At 38.0% G+C, this 26,182-nt stretch overlaps 1 protein-coding gene across 1 annotated transcript in view; it reads right to left on the bottom strand.

Annotated features, from left to right (window-relative positions):
* The window catches only part of LOC150083325 (basigin-like), a 218,123-nt gene extending 203,097 nt beyond the window's left edge, over positions 1-15,026 (bottom strand). The window contains exons 1-3 of the mRNA XM_090377977.1: positions 14,656-15,026; positions 9,492-9,779; positions 8,509-8,692 (exon numbers count right to left, since the gene is read on the bottom strand). Coding sequence (XP_090234103.1) covers positions 8,509-8,692; positions 9,492-9,779; positions 14,656-14,731 — 548 coding nt within the window. The 5' untranslated portion in view covers positions 14,732-15,026. The remainder of the gene's footprint in view (positions 1-8,508; positions 8,693-9,491; positions 9,780-14,655) is intronic.
* Between the last annotated feature and the right edge of the window lie 11,156 nt (positions 15,027-26,182).

Here is a 26,182-nt window from a genome sequence, read left to right as displayed (position 1 = left end):
AATTATCCACAGTGCAGCGTTCAGAGCTTGTGCATGCACATATATGGACACAATTTTGAAGCCGTGATCATGACTGTATTAGGCAGCTTCCTCAGCACAGTTTTTCCGAAAGTTTTTTTATCCAGTTAAAATGTAATGCTTCTTTTCGCTCTCCCTGGTTTTTGCTTAGTTCTACACAGCAGTTTCTTAACCTTCTGCTTCGACGATCTCTTTTTGACATATTCTTCAAGAGCCTATGGAACAGAGGGGGAAGGGAATCATAATTCACTGGCTGATTCTGAAAAGTTTCAGTCAAAATTTTGTATAATGGATGTCTGAATGAAAAGCGGCATGATTTATGGGTATATCACAATACGAGATGCTTCAAAAAGTTCCGGAATAGGGGCCATGTATGGAATCTGGTAGTATTAAAAAGCCCTTAAACGCAATTGCCTTCTCCAAACTTTGTTCGCTCATTCAGTTGTTCGGCATACTTCTGGAACCCACCACGCGCGACCTGCAATACAACAAGAATTTTTAACTTCCTCTGAGTCCTTGAAGTGATAATTCTTCCGCCTATCTTTAATCAACGGGAAGACATAAGAATCGCACTGGACGAGATCAGGTAACTACAGCGGATGAAATAAACTACAGTACCATGTTTGGTTGCAAAAGCAGCCACCGATGTGCCAAAAGTATTGTCATGCAATTAGTAACTGGTAGCTCACAGGAGAATTGATGACGACCTAGCAATTCCTTGCACCTCTCCTTGTTGATCATACGAACTTCAAAAAAAAAAAAAAAAAAAAAAATCGTGGTGCACGACGTCCTGCCAGTCGAAAAAAGATTTCCACCACTTTTCTTTTCATGCGATCCATCTTGAAATTCTTGGAGTTCAGTAAGGATGTCAACTTTTACATGGAGGATTCTGATTTAATTTTGAAATCTCGCAGGAAGCGCCGGCTGAGATCTTTCAGAGAAAATTTGAATCATTCTCCTGATTTCGCAGTTTAGAACTTCTGGGGTCGCTGGAGCCCATCATTCCCCGCTATGCGTAAAGAATGCATGCTTCGTAATGCACGAGCAACTCCAGCCTATTTGTCATAATATCGCTATTCACTGTATACTTATGTATTGTTATCGGAGCCACCGCTTCGGTGACTTTCTTCTCTAGTTTCACCTTGTGACAACTTTGACAGTACTAGCATTCACCATACAGTGCATGGAAGCCACAACTTTTGCCGCACTGCCAAAAAAAAAAAAAAAAAAAATAGATAAGAAAATACAAATTATATGCTTTCCCTCCTCACACAATAATCCAGTTGACCTTCGAATTTATTCAAAGTTCTTCCAGCAATCAACAACTAGCTGACTGAAGTAAAACTTCCTACAATTTAATCTAAACCCGAATCCCTGAAATTCGAATTTACGGTCCCTAGTTCTGGAATTGTTTATAACAAACTATTATATTACAGTCACCCGGTAATTTCTTACATAAAATTGTGTAAATACATAAATATTTACAGTATTTCTTATATAAAATACTGTAAATTGCGTGTGTTCTCTAGTCGATTTGTCTGTTTTTCTCATGGGGTAAAAAAAAACATTGCTGTCTACTCCTGAGATTGACCAACTCAGATAAGGAGTGAAAAAAGCCAGTTAAAGTTCCTCGCTTCATCGACGGGATTCGAACATCGGCCTTTTCCACCCGGTGTGGGGAGGACGGTAACGATTTGACTGTACTATTCACGCAGACTGGAATTGTTTTTAACAGTGAAAATTCCACCTTCATTCATTTTACTAATCCCTCTCAGAGCCTTATAAACCTCAATCAGGTCACCTCTAAGGAACCTGGTTGACAAGCTATGTACGATCGTCCTTTTGACGATCTCACCATTCGAGTTTCCCGTCTTTGGACCATTTCAAGAAGCTCAAGGCCTTTTTTCAGATGAGGTAGCCATACTTGAACACATTATTCCAAATGTGGTTTTACAATTGCCTTATACAGTGGGATTATGTTCTCCCTATTTCTACAGGATAATTGATCACCATGGCTGGACACATGACATTCTCTGTAATAACGCTCATTCCCAACTGAGGAAGGATAACTTAAGTCCGAAAGCTATTGGTGATTTATTTACTTTATTTTTAACTTATTTTAACTTGTTTCTGATATTAAAGAGTTTTTACTCAAAAACCTGTGTTTTATCCGTCTTCTCAGTAAAGCTGAATTATATATGCCTATACAGGATAACTGTCGATAAACTGTCAATAGGACGCCACGGGCTTTCCTTGCTGCCTGTTTACACTGTTCAAAAAATTTCATATCTGCCTCTATCGTAACGCCCAGATCCCTTTCCTCCACTGTTTTTAATTCAATCCCCACCAAGTGTATAATTTATTTGTGGGTTGCTGTTCTCCAAGTGTTAGACCTTGCATTCAGCAACATTAAAACACAGTCCACTTCTTTGACCATCTCTGAAGTCTGTTCAGGTCATCCTGAAGGAGTGCTGCTTGGCACTGATCATTAGCGACTCTACCAATCTTTACATCGTCCACAAATTTTGACATCACGCCTTCTGTTCCTTCGTCGATATTTATCAAAATGAGAAACAACGTGGTCCAAGAACCGATCCTTGAGGGACGCCACTCCTGACATTGCATCAATCTGAAGAATATGTATTCATCATAACCCTCTGCCTTTTGCCCTGCAGCCACCTAGCAATCCACCTTAGAATCTTACCAGTAATCCCAACCTGTTCAAGCTTATACAGTAAGCTCTAATGAGGAACCCGGTCAAGTGCCTTGCTAAAATCCAAATAAACTATGTTGAAATTGCTCCCCACATCCAGCTCATGAGCAATGTGTCAAAATAACCTAATATGTTAATTAAACATAATTTTCCTTTAACGAAGCCATGCCGTGTGTCCTTCAGAATGCCATATCTAACTAAATGTTCCTGGATTGCACTCTTAACCTCTAAAATGTTTCCTGCCACTGAAGTCAGACTAACCGGTCTGTATTTACCAACTTCACTCTTATAACCGACTTTATGTATTACGTTAATTAAAGACCAACGTATTAATTATGTTAATACGTTGGCCTTTTTTCCAATCCAAAGGCTCCCCCGAGTCCAAAGAGCCCTCATAATTAACCTCAATGGTCCAATACACTTCCGGAAGGTCTCCCTCAAACTACCGGGTATATGCCATCAGCTCCGGGAGCCTTACTTGCCTTTATGCTCAAAAGTTTTTGTAATAAACAGTCATCTGTAATTACAAAATCATGAATTTCGTATGGATCAATCTCACTCGTACAGCGTCTTCTCAGAATAGAGGGTCTTTCGTCAGTAAAGACCGATGCAAAGTACCTATTCAGTTAATCCGCAACGTCAGCTGGGTTATCTAAGACTTTCCCATACCCAGTGCCCAAGGGTCCGATCTGATTAGCTTTCTTCGTTGTATTCATACCCTAGTAGGTAGCACAGTTGGTGGAATCGCCGTCCTTCCCACACCGGGTGGAAAAGACCTGGGTTCGAGACGAGAAGAATTTTTATAGGCCTTTTTCAGAACGTGGCTCAGTTAGTCGGGCTCATGCGGGGCAACATGGATTTTTCTCCCGGAACTCGGGTTTTTCGTCCAGAAAACCGGAAATCGACCACAGAACACACGCAATTTACAAACAGTATCTATGGAGCAATATTGCCTTAGTCACATATGCGCCTAAAACCTAATAGCAACAACAAAAACAACGTTGTATTCACATACATGAAAAATTCCCTGTCCCCATCCTTTGCTCTCTTAGTCAGTGCTTTCTCATTCACAGTCTTGGACTCCCTGACCTTATTTGTGGTACTATTACAGATGAACTTGTACCTGTTGTAGATTCAGTACTTTTCATCGTTCTGTAACTGTCCCATCTTTTTCTGCTCTATTTGACCGGCCAGCTCCACAGTCATCCATTTCGGCGTACTGCTCCTGCAATATTTTCATGGCATTTTGCATGTATGCTTCTGGGATTTTTGCTTTAAAAGTATTCCATAATTCAAATGTATTCGCTCTCCCTCGGCAATCCGCCCAACTAAGAGATGCCATTTAGCGCTTTAAACTCTGAAAGTCCCCTCTTCTGAAGTTAAAACTCGTGCCTTTACCTTTTAACTATTGCAACATCTTTCTTTTTCTTCCAACTGACGATTGCATGATCACTTCCTGACAATGGTTCCTGTACATTAATTCCTGTGATATCATCTGATACTTTAGTAATTATTCTTACCCCTACCACTCGGCCATACGTATCCGAGTGGTCAGGGGCAAGAGTACATAATACGCGTTCCTTGAGTGGACCGGGGGTTTAAGCCAGTAACTACTAAATACGATAAATATTTGTATTGACGATTTATTGTAAACTCTACTGACCTGGTTGTCGTGCAGGAGTATAAACAGAAAATTTATTTTATTACTTTCTCTAACATGTTGGTACAAATAGCAGTCATCTAGTTTATTTAATAAAATTTTTCAACATGGTGAGTTTCCCTCCCACATATTCCAATCAATCTGGGGCGGATTAAAGTCTCCCATAATAAGACATTCAAGCTTGCTTGCCGATTCCATCTGCATGTAGAACTGTCATCATACTCTTCACAACCTTCGGGTCCTGTAGATTACTCCCACTCTCATTATACCTTTGCTTCCAACTAACTCGCACCACACAGATCCGATGCTGGCAGACGTAACTACAGACTCAGCAAACGCTCTTTTCGCGATCAAGCTGCTTTTGATAGGAAGCATGATCCCTCCTTCCCTTCTATCTTTCCTAAATACAGCACATTACACATATCGTAGTGGAAGTTGTCATCCCCAATTTCCCGGTGGCACTACCATTCTGTAGCCCTATTATGTCATCATTAGTTGTCCTTATCAGGGTTCAAATTCAGCCATTTTATTGACAACACTCCTGACATTACTGTAGACACAGTTAAGACTAAGTAACCTTCTATGGTTTATTACTCTGACAGATTCCTTGAAGTTATTTAAGTTTGTAGCCCAAGCTTTATCTTTCCCCTCATTTGAAACGTTGCTAACCTCAGAACATCCTATCAACATTGCTGATGTGGCAAAAAATAATTCTTGTTTAAGCTATACGCAGAGGAGGCATACTATCTCTTTAGTATTCTGGAGTGTTTATTCCCAGTCATCCTCTGTGTGCATAGAATGACTATAGTTTTTCTTCCAGTCATTCTATATACACAACTTGATAATTTTATTCGCGGGAATGGACCTCTCTTAAATTTTAATCTTTGTTGCCAGCAGGTGCGTATTCAGGGGGGAAGAGGGGGAATAAGCCCTCCCTTAACCAAAAATTCGAAATTAAAGGAAAAGAACGCAGGAGGAATTTCGCTCTTCTCTATTTTCTCAAGGGGTTTTCAGTGTACGAAGAGCTAACTGGAAGACAAGCTCCAGAAAAACCAATAATTTTGTTCTGTCGTAACTATTCCAATGCAGCTGCATTTGGTCCCTATCTCGAAAGGGGACCGTTAAATTTAGAAGATAGATTCATTTCTCAAGACAATTAACGAATTTAAACGAGAATTTTTTTAAATGTAACACATTCTTATCAGCACAGCAACTGGCCATCCGAGTATTGTTTTGACTGTAGCTTATAAACATAGTATCAAATAAAAGATAGTCTTGAAATATTCAGCAAAACCAGTGCCAAATATACATATACACAGTGTGTACATCACATCTGATTTTATTCTAGTGTTGAATTTATTTTACATTTTTTGTGTGTGGTACACTGATTCAGAGCCTGATTTAAACTTGTCGTGACCCTAAACTATAACACGTATGAGGCCCTTCACTGGTTCACTGTGACAATATTAAAAAAGAATTTTTATGGTGGAGCGAGGCCCCTTGTAATATGAGGCCCTGAGCTGTAGCTTGCTTAGCTTATGTGTAAATCCAGCCCTGCACTGATTGTTGTTGCATTTGTTGAAAATTTGTTGCAAAGTTACTTGAAGGAGAAACTGGGGAAACGAGAACGGGAAACGAAACAAAAAAATTCAGCCGATCAGATATTTTAATTTTGCTTTATTGGCACAGAAAGAAAGTTCTGCAGCTCTTATCATGTACTATTCTGTGATTCTGCATTGTCAAGTGTAGTGATTTTACATTTACGAGTTTCTCAGAGCAGAGCACAAAAAAATTCGCCCATTACAAGAATTCTTTTCTAAACTGTGATAGAAAGGATGAAAACGTATGCAAATTTATTATTCCAGTTTTCATTAGTTTACATGATGGACCATTCACAAACAGAGGGCGGACTGCCCATAAGACTGACCAGGGAAACCCCGGTGGGCCGGAGGCTGGAGATCAAATGCAATTGCATGGCCATAAACACTGTTGTTAGGCCGCTAAAAGTTTTCCAGGTAAGAATTTTTGACCCAGTCCGCCTCTGTTCACAAATGTTGAATGATCCATGATGTCTGCTCTGCGATAGTCCAAAGGTTGTCCAGTTTTGATTTTAATGTTACTCATTGTTGTAAACTTTTTATTTTTACTATTCTTTGCATTACAGTTCTGTCAAATTGTTACAATTTGACAGAACGATCTGTAATTTTGTTACTCTGGTGTCAGTATTTTTTTATTTTTTTTTATTGAAAGCCTGTTGTTGGATCATTTACAGATTATAAAAAGATGTAATATGAATTTCAAAAAGTTATTTTTTTCGTGTCTTCGCCTTTTGCTCGCAGTAAACGATGAATGCGCACCTCTGAACAGAGAAGTGTGTATTGATTTGCTTTATGCGCGCAATGCAATGCCAACTTTGTAGCGATTCTGTAATAAGTGATTTTATGAATGAATTTCCTCTTTATGCTCTAGGCGACCACTCGGTCAGAGGAGTTCACAAGATAGGGAGAATAAAAGAAACGGCACCGTATTTAACTGGCATGAGCGCGGGCAGATATTTTGAAAGGTGATGCATAAATTTTTTTCTCACCAAATTTTCGAATACATGCAATATTTAAATTGTCAAATTTGACTGATTTATGTGTACGGCTGAGCCAACGGTGATCGGTGGGAGAAAGGACTTTTATTTTGAAAGAAAGAATTTATATTGTTTTAACGTTTCAATAAATTAATGAAAATATTAAAAATTGTGTATTACTGAGAAATCCAAAGGTGCACCACCTTGCATCATGCTGCTGGTACCCATGGTCATAGGCTTGAACTCCGGTCACTCAAAATACGTGTATTGGTACTTATGCACCCTCGCGCTTGATCACTCGACTTCGACTGTAAATCTGCCTCTGCACGTACTTCTATTATTCTTTCTTTTATAATTTTTCACAAACTTGTTTGTTCCGTGTATTCTATTGCCAAATGTTTGGAAATAATATATTATTGTCATTTTTTGTGATTAATATTATTATTTACATGCTTTCCTAATATTCAAATAAAGATAATAATAAAACATTGATCAATCAATAAAACATGCGCGTGTATAAGTGTTCTTAGGTATATCTAAAAAAAAAAAAAAAAAAAAAAAACATTGAAACACCTCGCTGCCATACGCCCCCTCCCCCTCTTACGATGATATCTGGATACGTCACTGGACTCCTACGCCGGGATATACCGATCTATTCTTTTCAAAATAATCTCCTTCGAAGTTCGCATTTGAGTCACTGATGAACCCACTCATAGAAGCATTCTCGGAAGCCATTTCTTGATAAATCTTTGAGAGTAGTCGTTGTGGGCCACTGATTCTTGCCCTTCTTTAACGCGTTTGTGCCACTTGAAAAATGCAGTCTCCTTCAAACATTTATCTCCGTAATTCTCTGTCATTTCTCACACAATAACACTTATGCTATGTCGAACACAATAACGAATAGCAAAATGTTGTTCAGTCTTCATAATCTTCCATTACACAATACGGTTCGCACTAACAGCAGGTAAATTAAGACAACTTCGCAACTACCAAACAACATGTCAATATTTGCAACTGTGTGAGCATGTTCTTGAATGCACACTCTCCTGCCGTTTATCGGCAGTTCGTTGAAACTTGATTGGTTGTACGGTGGCGCTGCCATTCCCCAGATTAAAAGATCAGCATGTGTACTTTATATACAGACAGACCAATTGGCATTATTTATGCCACACCTTTAATTCGACATAGAGAGACATACCATCTGGCCTCTTTGGTCAGTGTCGTCAAGAATTTCACATGTCATTCTTCCGACCCCAATAAACGACATTTATACGCTATTCAACATGTATCCACACCTTTCTGAAACTACCTCGTAGATATCACGTATTGGAATATCAAGCCTTAATAGTCAGGGTTATTCAAAGTAAAACGCCCCTTTACAATCAGGGTATGCTATCCAGAATTTAACTGGATATTATAACACAATGTTAGTGCTAAAACCTTTAAATTACAGTGCATTCCAAATGTTATTTTAATTTAATGTACATAAAAATATATTAAATTAATCTTGAAAGTTTTCTATTTGTAATGTTTCTACATTACCAACTAACAGAGGTTTGATCATCCTTTGCAGTGACGCAGAATAATTCAATAGTTTCATTCACTTGTAACAAAAAAGTAGAATTGGACTTTTTCGGGACCCTTAGAACATCGGGCTTTTCATCATCATCATCGTCGTCCTCGTGGTTGTCGTCAGAATCGTCGTCATCATGATCATCCTCTTCATCTATTGTAAAATGTAATATTTCGGTTAGGAAGTGGTATATAGTGTTTTTAATATTACAAGATGTCCACTAATTAGTGGACATCTTGCACAACCTTCAAACTACATCAAAATGCAAAATACTAATGTAATGTTAAAAATTGTTCTCTCTGTACTCCGGCACGACTTTTTGGCGTGCCGTAGTACAAAGAGATCATTTTCTTTAAAGAGACTTCGGACTTAAGTGGAGCTTGGATGCTCTAAAAGGTAAATAGAGCACATTATCACCGGCTTTCCTACCTGATTAAAAAGTCATCCACGACCTCTTTGAAGCAGTCGTTACTGCCAAAGACGAACCAACACGCGCAACATGTACTGTATTTGTAAAAATAAATACGTGTTTTGTTCATAACTAAAAGTATCCATCACTTTGAATGTCATTCGATTTTTTAAATGCACTTTTAAATATATTTAGCATGTTACAAAACATGTTAAAAAGTTAAGAAATTTGGTAGAATAGTATACGTAGGATATAGTTTGATATATATCTAAATACAAAGGCGCAGCGAGGTTATATGAAGCCCGGGGACAATGAAATATATTTGTGCCCCTAAATAAATAAATAGTGGCACTTGATGCCCACACGACTCTCCGTAGATCGATACCAGGTGGCAAATCCCCTACTCCCCCATCACTACGCCACCGTCTAAATATTCAATTAAATTTCTAATATAACCATTATAATCGAAAGACTTTTTCGTGACAGTTTCACGGTTTCGATCAGTATTAGCTTAATAAGTTGGTTTAAAGTAGAACTTCTTACCTTCTACAGGAATTACTTCCACATAATGAGAATCTCTACTGAGACTGTTGCATCTGTACGCTCCTTCGTGATCTTGGTCGGCACTTTCTACACGTAATGTTAAAATCTGTTCTTGATGTTTTAATTCCTCATTAAGTTTATACGTTATGTCAATACTGGAATTGATAACAACTCCATTCAACGTCCATTTTGGAATGTCATAATTTGATATTCGACACTGTATTGTAAATGGCTTTCCTTCTTCTACTTCACTGTCTCCTGAGTAAACTACTCCTGATGAAACCACACCTAGCGGGATAACAGAATAATAATTACTAATCTGGTTTATTAATACAGCATGCTATTAAAGTCTATCTTATCAGCCTTATAAAATGCATGTTAAATGAAACAGTGGGTCATTTCAAACATACTTAAAAGTGCTATAATGTGGACCCAAAAAGTTAAATTAATGAAACAGCAACCGAAGGGGGCAGGCACTGCTTGTGTTATCTTTGTATATTTCCCGAGTCATGAAAAGATAACACAAGGCAGTGCTTCCTTCTCGAAAAGATTGTTCTTTTCGAGAATATTCTCATTCCACACAATTTTGGGTGAGTTTTCTCAGATAAAGGGGATATTCTTCACTTTTTCTTACATCACTGGACATAGAGCGCCCAGTCTGTTCGTGGAGCTGCGAGAAGTACACGTTCATTCTGTTTATCGAAGTGAATTGTTTCATTTTGACAAAATGTGGCGTATTTGAGTACCTACAAGTGCTTTATTGCAGAGGTGATGGGATATATGTCACAATAACAGTACTTTGTTTTTCCACTGTAAAAAGTGTGTGACAGAAGATGAAATTACTTCGAAGATGACTCGCAGTAAACACCTTCCTGGCACAAGTTCTTGAACTTTCTGCCTCCACCGCACATTACTTTTTCATATTTCTACCCATTAAAAAAGTTAAACATAAAATCCATAAAGTTATTCAATTTGGGTTACTTTCAGCAATTACGATCTAAATATGACATTCTTTTCTCAAATATATTTAATTGTCGCCCTAAGAATTATTAAATACTGATATTGTCTTTCAAATAAAAAAAAAAGCTTAAATAAGCGTAATATATATAAAATATAAATAATTATCAAAATAAATTATTATTTAATTATTTCGAATTCCAATCATTCTACCATGCATTTGGTTCTTAAGAAATGTATTGCATATATAATTATTTTTACAGAATATGATAGAAAAAAAAAAGTCAAAATGACAAAGCATTTTCTTTTGTTATTATTATTTGAAGGTTTTAATTTTAACTATGTACATCTATAAGACCAAAGAAATTCTGTCAATGATGTGCAGGAATTTTGACAGCTAGGACAAAGAAGCGATTATCTCGTTTTATAAGGCAATGATAGGTTGCATATCAATTTTCTACATATTGATTGCGGAACACACATGTGCGGAATTTGCCTTCAACTAAAGGGCAACCGATTTTAGAATAACTTCCCTCTGTGGAAGTGAGTAGACAATCAATTTGAAGAAGGGGACAAATTATTAGAAGGGATGTTAAATGTTAAATTAGCAATTGAATCGGGTAAACGTTTTCTTTCTCTTTTTTGTTTTGTTTTCAGATTCTATCAAATTTTTCCTTGCCAATACCTATAACAATAACTGTGCTATTAACAGTAACCATAAATGTCAGTGTTTGTGATCTATTCTGTCTACTGAACCTTTTAGTCAGAAACTTTTGGAAATTAATTATTTACTCATTTTGCCTTTACATTATTTATTTGCTCATTTTGCCTTTATACTAATTTTATATCCATCACACAAAAATAAAATAAATATAGAACGAATATAAATATTAATAAAGAGCGCAAATAAATATTAATAAACATTTGGTTAATTCATAAATTTCCATCGTACTGATCGGTATTTTTAACTAGATCTACAAGGTTTTCCATAAGTCTGAAACTACAGTTTGCTTGCGTGTTTTCTTTTTGTTTCTGATGGCACTCAATGAGAGAAGTAATTTTGCTGTGTGAGGTCACAGTCAGGTCTGTGCCAAGTCGGGCGAATGGGGTCTTCGCCTTGGGTGCATTTTTGCTGGGGATTTTAAAATTAAATAAAATTTAGTGTAGTAAAATTAATTCATACTGCTTCCCTATAGGGAGTGTAATATGACCTATTTTCGCCGGCTGGTAAATCAGCTGGGTACAGCCCTGGTCACACCCAACGAGAAGTTGCATAATGCACTTTACCAAGATCGGCTTTCAGTTAACTGTTCGTGTGTGTGTGTGTGTGTGTGTGTGTGTGTGTGTGTGTGTGTGTGTGTGTGTGTGTGAGGAAGTAACAATAATAGCAGTGCTCAAATGTATGTGCTTATATCTTTGGAAAATAAGGTTTCAAATTTCAGTATTCACCGCATCTTGAAGGGGATCATGGCATTCTTACAAGTTTGTAATGTCATGATTCTTACAAGTTTGTAAGAATGCCATGATTCTCCTTCAAGATGTGGGTGAATGCGGAAATTTGAAACTTCATTTTCCGAAGATATGCGTACATACATTTGAGCACTGCTGTTATTGTTACGTCCTCAGAACTGTTATTATTATCTGGATTGTAAGTTACAACCCAGGTTCTCCAGGTACTGAGTGAGGATAATCCAGATCGGCACAGAGTTTTGTGAATGATTATTTCACTTCACACAAGGGTCTTATTTCGGAACAATCGTGCTTTTCAGTTAACAATGTTAATTTTTGTGTGTCAGGCAAAGTTAATCAGTGAAGCAAGCATTGCTAATCCAAAAGTAGCCCTAACTGGATTTGCACGTATAAAGTTAGTTTAGGTGTGTGTGTGTGTGTTATGCCCCAACTCTACTAAAGCTATGAGTCGTCAATACATTGTCTATAATTGGGTGTATTCTTCATCGGTCTGATGTTTACCGAATAAAAAAATCCAAATTTTTGGCAGTAAAAATCATGAAATCCTCGCTTCACGTCAGACCGATTAATTCAACCACGTTGAGAAAATAGCCCATAAAAATTCTTCTAGTCATTGACCAGGTTCGAACTTAGCCTTTTTCCATCCTGTGTGAGAAAATGGTGATTATAACCACTGTGCTTCCAGCGAGGACGAAGTCTAAGGAGTAAGTGGCAGCCATATTATGGTATTATATGGTTTAGTTTGTGGAAGTACTGGATCAGTGGTAGGAAACCTGCGGCCTTTTGTCTATTTCTCTCAAATGCAAAATCCATCTTTTATTTCAAGACATAACAACAAACTCAAGATATTTTTAAGGTAAATTTTATATATCGTTATTCTCCTTATATAAATTAGTTTACATTTATGCCTTACATTAGCAAAAGAAACATAAAAGACATACAAATATTGGATAGATCGATAGAGGACAAAACAAAGTGAAGAGGTAAAATTATTGGTGAACTGGCAACCACCCAGTGATTCGCTGACAGGCCTGAGACCGTTTTAAATAAAATTTGGCCTTCGAATGTAAAAAGGTTCCCCACCCCTGGATTCTAACACTGACATAGACGTATCTTGATGGGTTGCAGACCTAAGCTTTTCTCCAAGTATTCTTAATGAATAGGGAAAATATCCGGAATTGTTCAGCAAGGTGATGCACCTGTTCATCCAGTAAGAATGTTTGGAAGAACAGGTGTACCGTCTTTCTGGAAGGTAGAGGAGACCCGTGGAACAGCCATTACGATCCCCTGACCTCCAGACTTTTTACCCATTGGAAGTCATCTGTAAGCCAATATATATGAAAATACGCAAAGTGAAGCATCTTAGATAAATTGTCACTGCGTAGAGAGCGATCACACTTCAAACAATTTATACTTTCTTCCTGGACTGACAAAAACGTTTCATCGATATATTCGTATGAATGGTGCACATATTGAGAACATATTTTTTAATAGTCCCCTGTAGTTATAGACTTATGGGGTACGTGCTGTTAAAATATACAAGTACGTTTATTGCGTTTTAAATCGTGTATTTAAAAAAATTCCCCATTGTACTTTATTGTACTGTTTATTATTTACTATTTATAAATACTGTTTATTTATTAGCGATATTATTTAATGGATTTAACATCAGTCTTGAATTCAAGGGAAGGAGATACCCGTAATAATTTCCCAGAGTCTGCAACACCGGATCCAGTTTCTTCCTTAAATGTAGCACAGTGCATATAAGCATCGTTCTTCACACAGCCAGTGGAAAAGTACAGGGTTCTAATCCCGTCAATAGCCCTTTTGCACAATTTGGCTGAGTCAGTCAGTCTCAGCAGAAGTTAATGTGGTTTTTCTCCTGAAACTCGGATTTTTCGTCCAGCAAACAGGCAAATCGAACACAAGACAAACTCAGTTAACAATATATACCACACAAAATGGTCTAAGTCACTGATGTGCCTAAAACCTACAATAACAACAACTGTAGCTGAACACTGCATTTAGAGCACTTATAGAAAAAAAAATATATATAAACTTTCATTGTCACGAATTGCAGCTTTGATCTTATTTGGAGATTTTATCTATTTTGTCAGCTGTGTTTTAAATTTTGCCTATTCTTCATAAGACAACTTGCACTTTGAAAACTAGTGGGATGGAACTGTATAATCTGTTTAAACAACTGATAAACTTTTTGGATTTTGGTTTTTTTATTTTGACACGCAAATAGACAGTTGCTTTCCGAGTTATACAACATTTTTACGTCGCAGTAATGATACAGCAGACTTGTTTCTTTGCATTTATTTCATTATATATTTTTTTAAAAAAAGTGTTGGAATGCTTTCAATGAAACTTAAATTTACATTCATATTCCTGTAATGTTACTATAGAGAGAGACCATTTTGCTGAAATTATTGACATTTAAACAAGTAAAAACTTGAAATCCTTAAAATTAATTAATAAAATTATTTTCCATTTAGATTTATTATTTTATAGAGTTTTCGAACTTCGTTTCAATGCATGTCTTTTTATACATGACTTAACGAACGCTCTTACACAACAGGCAACTGCTTAGGAAGAAGTTCACGCACGACTGTCTTACTAAGATTAGGAAGGTTCAGATTCTTGGCACTTCTTTAACTAAGTTACGCAGTTATTTACGTAGTTATTTTAAGTCTTGTTACTGAAAAAAAATAAAAAAAGCTTTTCTACTTACATCCAACATTTAGTAAAAGGGCAAAAACCATAAAATTCTTATACAGGTAATACCCACAGTTCCCATAATTTAACATTTCTCTAGACTTCAGTGTCTTGCAATGCGAAAGGAACTTGGAAGGTTACACAGGTCGCCTTTATCCTTTGAATGAACAACTATTTAAAATGTGTCAAAAATAAACGCACAGGATTAAAAAGCAAACAAATGTGTCCGAAGCAGAATTAAACAAAGTATGACGCTTGTGATGGCTATAACCTCCTCAGCTGAGTAAGGGATGCCCTCCTCTTTGACGGGACCTTGGAGCAGGCTCACGATAAGCTGGTTAAAAATAGTCTTCTCTGCCGTGTTCCAGGAAGAAAGGGAACCCTAAGGTAGAGGAGAGGAGACAGCCACCTTCCGGTACGTAATAAATAAAATTCCTGCCACTGGATAGGCGGACTTATAGAATACTGACATCTTTTCGTGGCCGTTGCAGCAAACGTTGAAGAATGACACATCAGTTTTCCTTTTTATTGGCTGAAACAGACGTAAAGTTCATGTATTTTGTAAGGTTGCTTGTTGCGTATGTACATTTTTTTTTTTTTTTTTTTTTGCATTATGAACCAGTCAATCAAAACAACATCAACAACATTTTAAGTCATTACAAGCGTTTCTTACATTATCTAATCCCAAATTATATGACACTTTTTGTATTTTTATAAAAAAAATTTCCCCGTATTTAATCTTTCTTTTTAATTCTCAGAATTTAAAAGTTGGTTACAACGATGTATGTTCTGTATGTTGTTTCCTCAGCTGAAAGAAAAGTTATTACATTGGCAAAGCTTAAAAGATTTATCTAAGCTGCTTTTTAGTAATTTACTTCGGTGTTTTCTGCCGAGTTTAATGCTGGAAAGGGATAAAATAAAATAAATTACTAACTGCTGTAGCCGAGGGGTAAAACACGAGAATACAGAAGTAAACAGATATAATTTATTTCGATAATCCTCATTTAATATTTTCCCCTCACTCAATCTTTTTCCTTGAACAGGAAAATCTACGTCTTCTGTGAACTATTTTCTAAATGGGACTTGGGAGGAGTTAGGCGGGGTGGGGTAAGAGAAAGATGGATGACTTTTCCCCTCAACTGGTAAATTATTGACAATATGCAGCGATATATTTTTAACCAAGAAATGTGCAATATCTGTTACTACACTAAACACAAGACACGCAGTTTTCATAGAAAATTAATTCCATTTAATATTAACTGGAGAAAGAAAAACCGAGGTTAATTAGAGAAAAATAAATGAGACTGGTGATGATGGACAGCAATTATTATCATTTTAAGTCGTGTGATTAAATATAATGCATATTTGTATACTGTCGGGCAGGTTGGTTTAGAAAGCAAACAGAATCAGAAACTTTAAAAATCAATGAAGGCATTTATTTTAAAAAAATAATAGTAATAATAAAATGTAATCCTGATATATTTTTAATTAAAAAGACAAACCAAATATAAAAAGCTAAAATAACGAAAAATTTATTTTACATATTCCAACATTGTTATTTCTTTGTTATCATACTGGTTAATTTTATGCTTTAGGAATTTTTCACGATTTCGAGTAGTGACACTCGGGATGTGGCAATTTTGTTTTAATATTTCTCATCCTAACACTTATTAAATTAGGAAGATAAAAATTAAAAAAATATTGAAATGCGAATGGAACGACTCGTAGATGTGTGTGTTCGGTTTCGAACACACTCCTACGAGTTTTCGCTGGTTTCGCTGACCACGTATCAGTAATAAATAAATATTTTTTTTTGCAGAGATAATATGCACACTAGCAATACACTCTTCATTGCCGGCTTGGCCAGGGATTTCTCAAAACAAAATAGAGGAATTGACAGGTTCACGTTTACATCTAGATATTGGCAACAGTTTGTTGCCAATATCTAGATGTAAGTTAACCAGGTGTGAGTTAATAAGTTAAATACAGTATCTCCCGGCATACACTGTACTGCCGTTTTTGAGAGAAGTGTTTACTTCAGATTGATTAAAAAATAATAATAAATAAAAGAAATCGCTACAGACTGTTTAGAATTTTCATGACAGTGAGTGGATAGACGTTAGATTTTTATTTTAGTTAGTCAAACATACAAACGCAAAACAAAAAAAATAATAATAAATAAATAAAAGAATGAAATTAATAATCAAAATAAAAATCCTTTTGGGGAGCAGTAGAAACAATTGCAACTTGAAGACAGAAGACTGTCACATCAAAAGAAGGCTGTTCAGGATCCTCCAGCTATTTATTTTATTTATTTATTTTTTTGTCCGACAGAAACTTTCTGCAGTCGAAATCGAGCGCCTGAACAGTTGGTAACATTTCGGTTGGAAGAAACCTGTCTGTTAGCAGAGGCATGTTACTACCGGCTTGTGCTAACCGACCGATAATGTTGGCATTGCCTCTGAGGGTGGTCTGTGAAAACTTCCATGAATATAGTTTCTCGAAGTTCAGGGTCCCGATCATTCTGGTGAATATTTTGACCATTAAAATGGAGTGTTCCGCGAGCAGGATTGCCAATCTCTTAATTCTCGGTTGTTTTTTGTTGGAGAGAGAGGGATGCGCAGCTTATTGGTAAACCATCGCAGCAGCTAGTACTCTTTAGATCTTCTTTAATTGTAGTCGTGCCGGCGGAGGCCGAAAATCCGTCTCCATATAAGATGGAAGAGAATGTGGCTAAATAAATAGAGTTTCTAACGAGTACCAGGTCGTTAACGTGTTGCAATCGTAGTTTGGTGGTCCATCCGAGTTGGCCAAACCTGTTGGTTAATCGTTGCATTTGGGCATTAAACGTGAGCTTAGGATGAATGGAAAGTTATCCCAAGATCGGCATGAATTGTGATTGCCGGTGTTTACGCGGTATTACAGTGGTATCGTCACAGTCCTCCCCACACACCGGGTAGAAAAGGCCTAGGTTCGAATCCCGTCGATGACGCGAGGAACTTTAATAGGCTTTTTTCACTCCATGGCTGAGTTAATCGGTCTCAGCCATAGATAGCAAGGTTCCTCCCCCCCCCCTCAGAAACTGGGATTTTTTTCGTCCAGCAAAAACAAGCAAATCGACCAGAGAACACACGCAATTTACAGACACAAATACGGGTTTATGTAATCAATTATGGGTAACCTAATATACTAACCCTAATATAATGATTTGATTTTTTTTTTTTTTTTTGATTGCCGGTATTTCCAGATTATTAAGAGAGGCAGAGACTTCTGTGGGGCAATTCTTCAGCGCGTACGCCGTTTTGGTTGATTTGGATAGGCTGATTCTAAGGTTAAAGTTATGTAGATATGCTTGTAGACTGGTTAATTTCGAACTGATGACACGGTTGATATTATCGCCTTTGTTACTGAGGATTTTGAGATCAACATAACAGATTCCATCGTGGTTTTCCTGTAGAAAGGGAAGTGGTGTGGCTATGAATAATAATCGGAAAGAAACGGTTCTGCTAAAACGGTTTTTGCTCACGTGTTCTTATCATATCGGAGAATCGCTGTTCTTTCTTATAGGATGACACTGAGGAACCAAAGTGCGTCATCTGCGATAAAGAAATAATTCTCAAGCAGGTAGATCACAGTAGAGATAACCACAGCGTCAAAGAGTGCTTACATGTAGAACGCAGGAGAACCAGCACCTTCAAGCAGCTTAAATGAATCATGCAAGTTAGGAGCGCACACAGTAATGGCTTGTCGGGAATGGTTGTGTTAATTCGCTTGCTTACTGGAATCAACGTTAGTTTAAGCTTGCTAGTTGTCAGCAGTTGAAGTAGTGGACTCCAAAGCAAGGACTGTATTCAACAGAGAAAAAAGCAGGAGTCTTCAAAAGCTACCTTCGAAGAACTTTGCAAAAAGGGAAACCGCCTTATGCATAGGCCACAGCCGAATTTACCACCCACTTTAACTCTACAGCCTGGCTTGAGCATATTACCAGATTCAAGGCAAATAATAATTCTTATAATTCGCATTTCGAGAATGATGTAGATATACTCTCCGTGATAAATATTCGTATCACGAGAGAACAGCTCATAGATGCCATCAACTCTTACCAATGACAGCAACTTCCGAATAAGATAAAAGTCCTTCAGTTGCTTCTAAAAAATGTTTGAGCCCTTTTACCGAAAGCAAGAAGGCAAGCTTATACAGCATCAGCCAAAAAAAAAAAAAAAATAAATAAATAAAATAAAAATAAAAAAATACCCTTTCTGTTTCACTCATCCATTCACTCCAAATGTTTTTCTAGTTCTGCTTTGAATTTATTTAAGCTGTCAACTTCCACAACGACAAATGGAAGTTTGTTCCAGCAATCAACCACCCGCTGGCTAAAGGCGAATTTCCGCACATCTGTTCTACAACTATCTTTCCTCAATTCTAATTTATGCCCGTAATCTGAGCAAGCGGAAGAATCCCATCGGAATTCAGCTGGCTCAACCCATTCAAGGCCTTATACACCTCAGTCAGATCACCTCTCAGGTGCCTAGTCTCCAGACACTGCAATTTGCAGAACTTAAGCCTTTCTTCGTAAGAGCAACCCTTTGTTCCATTTACCAATCTCGTTGCCTTTCTCTGTACTTGCTACAGCAGCTCTACATCCTTCTTAAAATGAGGCCTCCAGACCTGTATGCAGTACTCAAGGTTTGGTCTGACCATTGCCTTATAGAAGGGGATAATCACCTCCTAACCACATAGTGGCATTCTAAAATAAATCTATCTTCCCGCTTAGTGGAGTGTATACTGGAGTTACACCAGTTCCAAATACCATAAACCATTTTAGACCAGTTTGTACAGTGCTGTACAGTTGTCCAGGACTGTACAAACTCATGGAGAAAGACAAAAAGTTCTACTCCTAATTTTAACCATCCGAATGCTATCACAAAGCCCTCCTCAAGTAAATTATGCGCTGTAACGACGATCAACTGTAACAAACCTTTTTCTAACTAACTCAGTGCTAAATGTGTTCCAAGAAAATTCCGAGCCCGCAATTGTCTATCTGGATGTTCAAGCAGCTTTTGACACTGTCAGTATCTGTAGCCTACTACATCTCCATGAGAAATACTATCTAATCAAAGGCAATGTGCTTATTTTCTTCAGATAACTTTTGTCCAATAGAATCTTTCACCTTAAAGTCGGTAACTCTACATTCACTCACAAAGTAAACACTGGAGTTCCACAAGGTAGCAAGCATACTTTCCAGCTAACTCTTCACAGCCATCTTCATCCCATTCATCGCCAACAGATCAGACATACAGTGCTATACAGATGACAAAAATTTTTAACGGAAGTCCATAAAACAGATAACCACCAACAAATTACTGAAGCCATTAATTGAAAACTCCCTCATCTCTCGATATTTGTCAAACTTTGATATGCAAATAAATCCTTAAAAATCTGCAATAATGATCATCTCACTGAAGCCAAACTAACCACACCTTCCAGTGATGATAAACGGTTCTTTAATCCTGAGGGTCTACTATCACACAAATCTAGGAGTGATATTCGAAGCAAACTGCTGTTCCACAGAGATGTTGAAGCCTTTCATATCAAAATGTGTACATTGAGATGGATATCAAAGCAACATTTACTTCATGTTCGAGTCTCTGAAAATTCCATCAAATAAATTTATAGGATGATTCAACCCTCAGCCCAGTATGCTTCAGAGATCAGGGCTTCATCTTCTTCATCTACACTCGGCAGCATTCAATCCAACGATTATTGGATGATCAGGTGATTTGTACGCAAACATAATATCACAAAAGACATCCACACTACCACCAGCAGCCCTCAATTACACAACTACATAAAATCAAAGTTTGAAGAAAGAAGATTGACTATCACTGTAAAAGTGATTACAGGCTACATCAGCTCTCCTAATTTCTGGGATATTTGCTATTGGAGGATCCCACATAAAACCCTTAGAGCCTTTTCCTTTCTCTGCAGGAACAGCAATTGGCTCACCTAGTTGACCTCTTAATTCCCACCATCATATTTTGGACTCAGTGGCGGATTCAGGGTAGGGGCACCGGGGCACGTGCCCCCTGTCGTGTTTCGAAAAATATACACCAATTTAAATTCCCTTTAGATACAAAAATAAAAAAAAAAATTTTCATTGTTAACATAGGATTTTATCTATTTTTGCGTTGTGTTTCAGCTATTTTCAACAGACTACAGTTGGTAACACTGATGCTAAAGTGATCGCCATTCTAGTGCACAGAATGGTGACCCCCTGTCACAAATGGTGCCCCTCCTGTCAATTTTTTCTGGATCTGCCACTGTTTGGACTGTCCAGAAACTGGATGCAGATCTCCATCAATTTATATGTACCAAAAAGTACAGAGAAGATGTCATTTCAAGAATAACATTGTAGGCAGAAGGTTTCATCACTGTGATATCACTGCAATTCCAGTTGCAAAGTGTCATTTGCTGCCATGTTTTTTTTTTCTAAATTTATTTTAATTTTATCACAATTCATTCTTTGTATTAATAATCTAATTGATCTTGTAATTTGTGTAATATTTTCAAATTGCACCAAAATCACCAACTCAGGATGTTGACATGAGCCCTCTAGCTTGATTTCAGTTTTCGATGTAAAACCGCTGGGTCGGTTCGATCATCATTTTCAAAGTCTGCCCAGGGCAGGTCCAAGAATGTATCTCAACTATACTATGACTTCAACTTGAAATTTTGAAATTAAAAATGCTGATTCTAATTACATGCAGCCAAAGAAATATGCTATAACTTCCAAGAATAGCGTGTTTCCTGATGGTGATATAAATATCTCAATGTTTAACTAAAATCGAACTCCTCAAAGGATTAATGTTGTCATTACAGCCCTTTTGGCTCGTACAACAACAACAACAACGACAATCAGGCCCGTATCTGTCATGCTGGGAGACCGGTATAATAATAATAGTAATAAAATTAGAATAATAATAAAAAAATCAAAGCACCTCGAAAATTTCTCCAGCGCACCTGCTTTCCCCAAGATCAGAGTGATGACTAAGGCAGATGCAGGTGGCGCCGTCTGGTGTCACTCCCAAGAACTAACACTATCACTGGACGTAAGTCGAAGCTAAACAGGTCGACCTCCATAAATGGATGATGTCCAAGAGATATAATAATCATAGTGCATCTAGTGGAGTGGGAGTGCAGGATAAAGTCACTCGCATTCAGGCCTTAGGCAGAGGAGTCAGTTCGAAAAGTTGGAGACTGTCTCCCAAGGACGACATTGGAGCAAGTGGTGCTGTCCCAACTATGGTTACCACAAGTGTAGGGCAAGACCATCCAGCCACACCAACTGGAAGTGCTTCCTCTCAACTCACTAGTGACCACCAAGGAAGGAAGGAATAATATACTTAATTAATCAATGCAAGAATTTAACAACAAAGTTTATGATTGTCATCTTCATAGACTTAGGGGCCGCTTTCCACTCGCTTTGGTGGGAGAACGCCCTCGAGTCTAAGACTAGCAAATTGTGATAAACTGTATCAAGTAATAAGATCATATTTCAGGAACAGACACATAAAGATAATATCACAAAATTTGATACATACTAAATTCATTTCCAGAGGATGCCCACAGGAATCTGTCCTTGGTCCTCTCCTCTGGAACTGTGACTGTGTTCTAGATAAATGGCTCATTAAAGAAAATCCTAACTGTAAAAAAATAGCTTATGCCGATGACTTTGTGCTCTCTATTTTCGGACAGTCAAGACACTAGAAAACAAACGAAAGGAGGTTTTGGAGGACCTACAATTTTGGACCAAAAACAATAAACTTAAAGTATCAGAGTGTAAAACAAAGATTATGATCTTCCAAAACAGATTAGACTATAACCAGTCACCATCAATCAAAATTAATAATGTTTAGAGACTGTGCGTCTCCCAGAATAAATATTTGGGAGTTTTACTTGATGACACACTCCTTTATTCCCTACGTTAAGAGCCCAGTGGAGAAAAAAAGTTTACTACTAACATGATTCGTTTATCATGGCATGACTGGGGTATTAAACATCATACGTTGGCCATATACTACAAGGCAAAATTTCTGCACATTATTTCCTATGCGGCTATTGCATGGTTTCGGAAAGTGATATTCGTGAAGATTAGGGCCAAATTATTACCTATAAAGAGAACCATGATCTTAGTTATGCACAGATGCTGCAGGACAACCTCCACAAATGTTCTGCAGGTTATATCAGGCTATATTCCTTTCGATCTGTACGTGGCATTTAAAGGAATGGTTTCATAACTAAAATAGGGCCAATCAGCTAAAATCTTCGACATTGAAAGCAATCCTTTGCTGGAACATAAACAAGAGAAAGCAAACCTGTGGTCCAAAATTCTTAACGGTATGGAGGAATAGATGGCAGCCAAGTGACATTGGCAAAACTACCAGGCTATATACAGGGTCCAGTCACATTATTATGACCACCTCCCTAGTATCCAGAATATGTGCCTTTCGCGGCATGCACCACAGCCAGTCACCGTGGGAGGGACTCAATAAGTCTGCAGAAGGTTGCTATGGGTATCTGTGACCAGGAAGACTGCAGTGCACCCCAGAGTTCTTGTAAATTTCTTGGTGGATGGTCCATTCGTCTGATGTGTCGATCGAGGTGGTCCCATAGATTTTCAATTGGGGTAAGATTCGAGGAATTCGTTGGCCAAGGGAGTAGATTGAAGTCTTTGTTGTGCTCCTCAAACCACTCACGGACAATTCTGGCGACATGGCATGTCGCATTGTTTTGCTGATAGATACCATAGCCACCACGAAACACGGTCAACATGTACGGGTGTACCTGATCGGCGACGATCGATAGGTAACCATTTGCATTCGGGGTGTCCTCCAGAGGTATCAGCGGATCCAAGCCATGCCATGAAAACATTCCCCAGACCATAATCCTCACCTCCCCAATTTTCTCACTCTGGTGGGGCACGGACATGTCTCACTGCCTGCAGGGGCCATCTACTATGTCAGCCCATTACTTCCAATTTCTTCTCCCCAGTCTTCAGCCTCCCCAAACTTTTGTCTTGCATAGCGTTTAGCCCTGCACGTCAAAATTAAAAGAGAACATCAAAATTCTTGCCCGAACTTATTTGGTTTTTAAAACTCACTTTTGCTGCACAGCCCCACGTCGCATACTATTAATACTAACTTGTTAAGTATCACTAATTTCAACTGTGATTTTTTTTTTTTTGGTCCTAGCCACTGAAATCCCAGGAAAGTAAATGGCAGGACCCACCAGAGTACAAATATTGGTAACACTTAGCCGGTCTTACCGTGGCTGGTATTGGTAACATCGGGTCTTACTAGGGGTTAACAGGCCAGACAAACAATGGGCACAACATACTACACTTTTAAATCTCTGTCTTGTACAGAGAACATACGCAGAGATGGGAGAAATGCCAGGTGTCGTCAGACCCTCAACATACCTAATACCATAATGCCACCGCGGAGATGGGAGAAATCTCAGGAGCTGTTAGACACCAACATACCTTACACCATAATGCCGCCCCCCCCCACCAGCCTGCCTTCTACCAACAATCGTGTCCGGTTGTTTGTTTTCTGAGGTTTCATGCCTAATACGCCACTGTCCATCCACTTGGTGGAGCAGAAACCGTGACTCATCGGAGAAGGCCACCCGTTGCCACTCGGCCGGGGTACAGTGTCGGTATTGCTGTGAAAACTGACGGCGTTGTTTGCGATGAACGGCCGTCACCATGGTTGTTGTCACCAAGCATTTGCTCCGGAGCCCAATGCACAACAGGGTTTTCTGCACTGTCGTGTTGGAGACCTTTCTGGTGGCCCCACGTTTCATTTGGATGGACAGTTGAGCAACTATGCGCGCCGATCGGTCCTGACCAACCATTTCAGCCGACCTTCACCTCTGGGATCAATGGCGCATGGGGCTCCACAATTGGCACATCGTGTCGTCATTAAAAGTGTCCCGTTCATCCAGTCTTTATACACTTTCACCACTGCAGCACGTGAGCATTTCACAAAGTCCACTGTTTCGGAAATGCTGGCACCCCTGGCCCGATAGTCGATATCACGCCTTTTTCCAAGTCTGATAAGTCGTACGCTTTGCCCACGACAGAGGCTGTTACTGTGTTCACGGATGCCGAACATCAAGCCTTATATGCTTGCGGTGTGTGAACTTGATATGTGCTCTTTATGATTTGCTAGGCGTGTGTGATGTCTGCATTGGGGGTTGGTCGTAATGTTGTGACTGTTCTCTGTATACAGAATGCTACATTTGTTATCAACAAAGACATCAGGAAATGGTTTTAACCTTCAATGACCATATCCTTCCTATTGACTGGACATGGGGTATTTAAAGATAAACTTCGTTCTTTCGGACTTGAGTCCGATCCTACTTCTCTTCCAGGGAAATGGAAGGTTGTAAACATGTGTTATTGTTTTTTTCAGCCTAAAAGTGGAATTATATCAATGAACTCAGTAGACTAATGAAGACAATGTGCACATATTGGTACAAGATGCTCAGAACTTTATAGCTTTTCCTGCTCTAATAAACAACGCAGAAAAATAGGAATTGAAATTGTGTATTCTTATGGATGTATATTTGTTTTATTAAGTTCATTTAAAGCTTAATTTTTGATATATTTGTAAACAATAATGTTATATGGTCAATTTGCATAAATTCACTTGACTTGGAGAAAAAACTTTAAGTTTAGGTTTATGTGTCAGGCTTGGACAATGTTTTTGTCCGATTTGGACTAGTAGTCATGAAAAATTAAACTCTAATGACGGTATCTGTGAAATAAGTACATATTTTTGTTTTGTAGATATACAGTTACAAGCAGATCACTGTACAGGCCAAATTGGGCCGAATCGTGCGTGTGTGTTTTTAGTTCCCCATGTTATTGGTTAGTTTATAAGGATTTTAAATTTTTGCAAATTATGGATTGTATTTCAGCATGCTATCATGTCTGAGATATTTTGTGTCTTATAACAAGCAGGTATCTTGTACATAATTGAGTGTTTTATATTACTACGTGAATATTAAGTTAGTTTATTTGGCTATTAACTACACTGAAAGGACAGAATTCATGGGATACCTGGTTCCTGGGCAACGCGACAGTGTCACCCCACTCGCTAGTGGACGAACCCGCCACTTGGCGGGTATATAGGTAGACTGGTATTCCAGATTAAAGTCACAGATCAGTGACTTTCTGATCTTGAATACCTTCTTTTTGACATCCTTTTTTTGGAAATCCCCTGATTATATTGTGCTATATTCACTTTCCTTGTCATTCCCACAACTACACAGACAACTTTTTTGATGTCCTTTTCTTGAATCTTTATTTTCTCAAATATCATTCTCCAGATACTGGGCTAATTTTCTTTACAAACTTTAATGCTCATAACTTCGATTTCCTTGGAATCTAGATTTATATAATGACGACCACTCTTATACTACGTGAATATTAAGTTAGTTTATTTCGCTATTAACTACTGTAAGTTAACGAATTG

This window comes from Mastigoproctus giganteus, chromosome 7, assembly GCF_048544385.1.
Source record: "Mastigoproctus giganteus isolate SK-2022 chromosome 7, ASM4854438v1, whole genome shotgun sequence".
NCBI classification, from domain to species: Eukaryota; Metazoa; Arthropoda; class Arachnida; order Uropygi; family Thelyphonidae; genus Mastigoproctus; species Mastigoproctus giganteus.
Note: the sequence above shows the minus strand (reverse complement) of the source record. Positions and strands in the feature narration are given on the sequence as shown.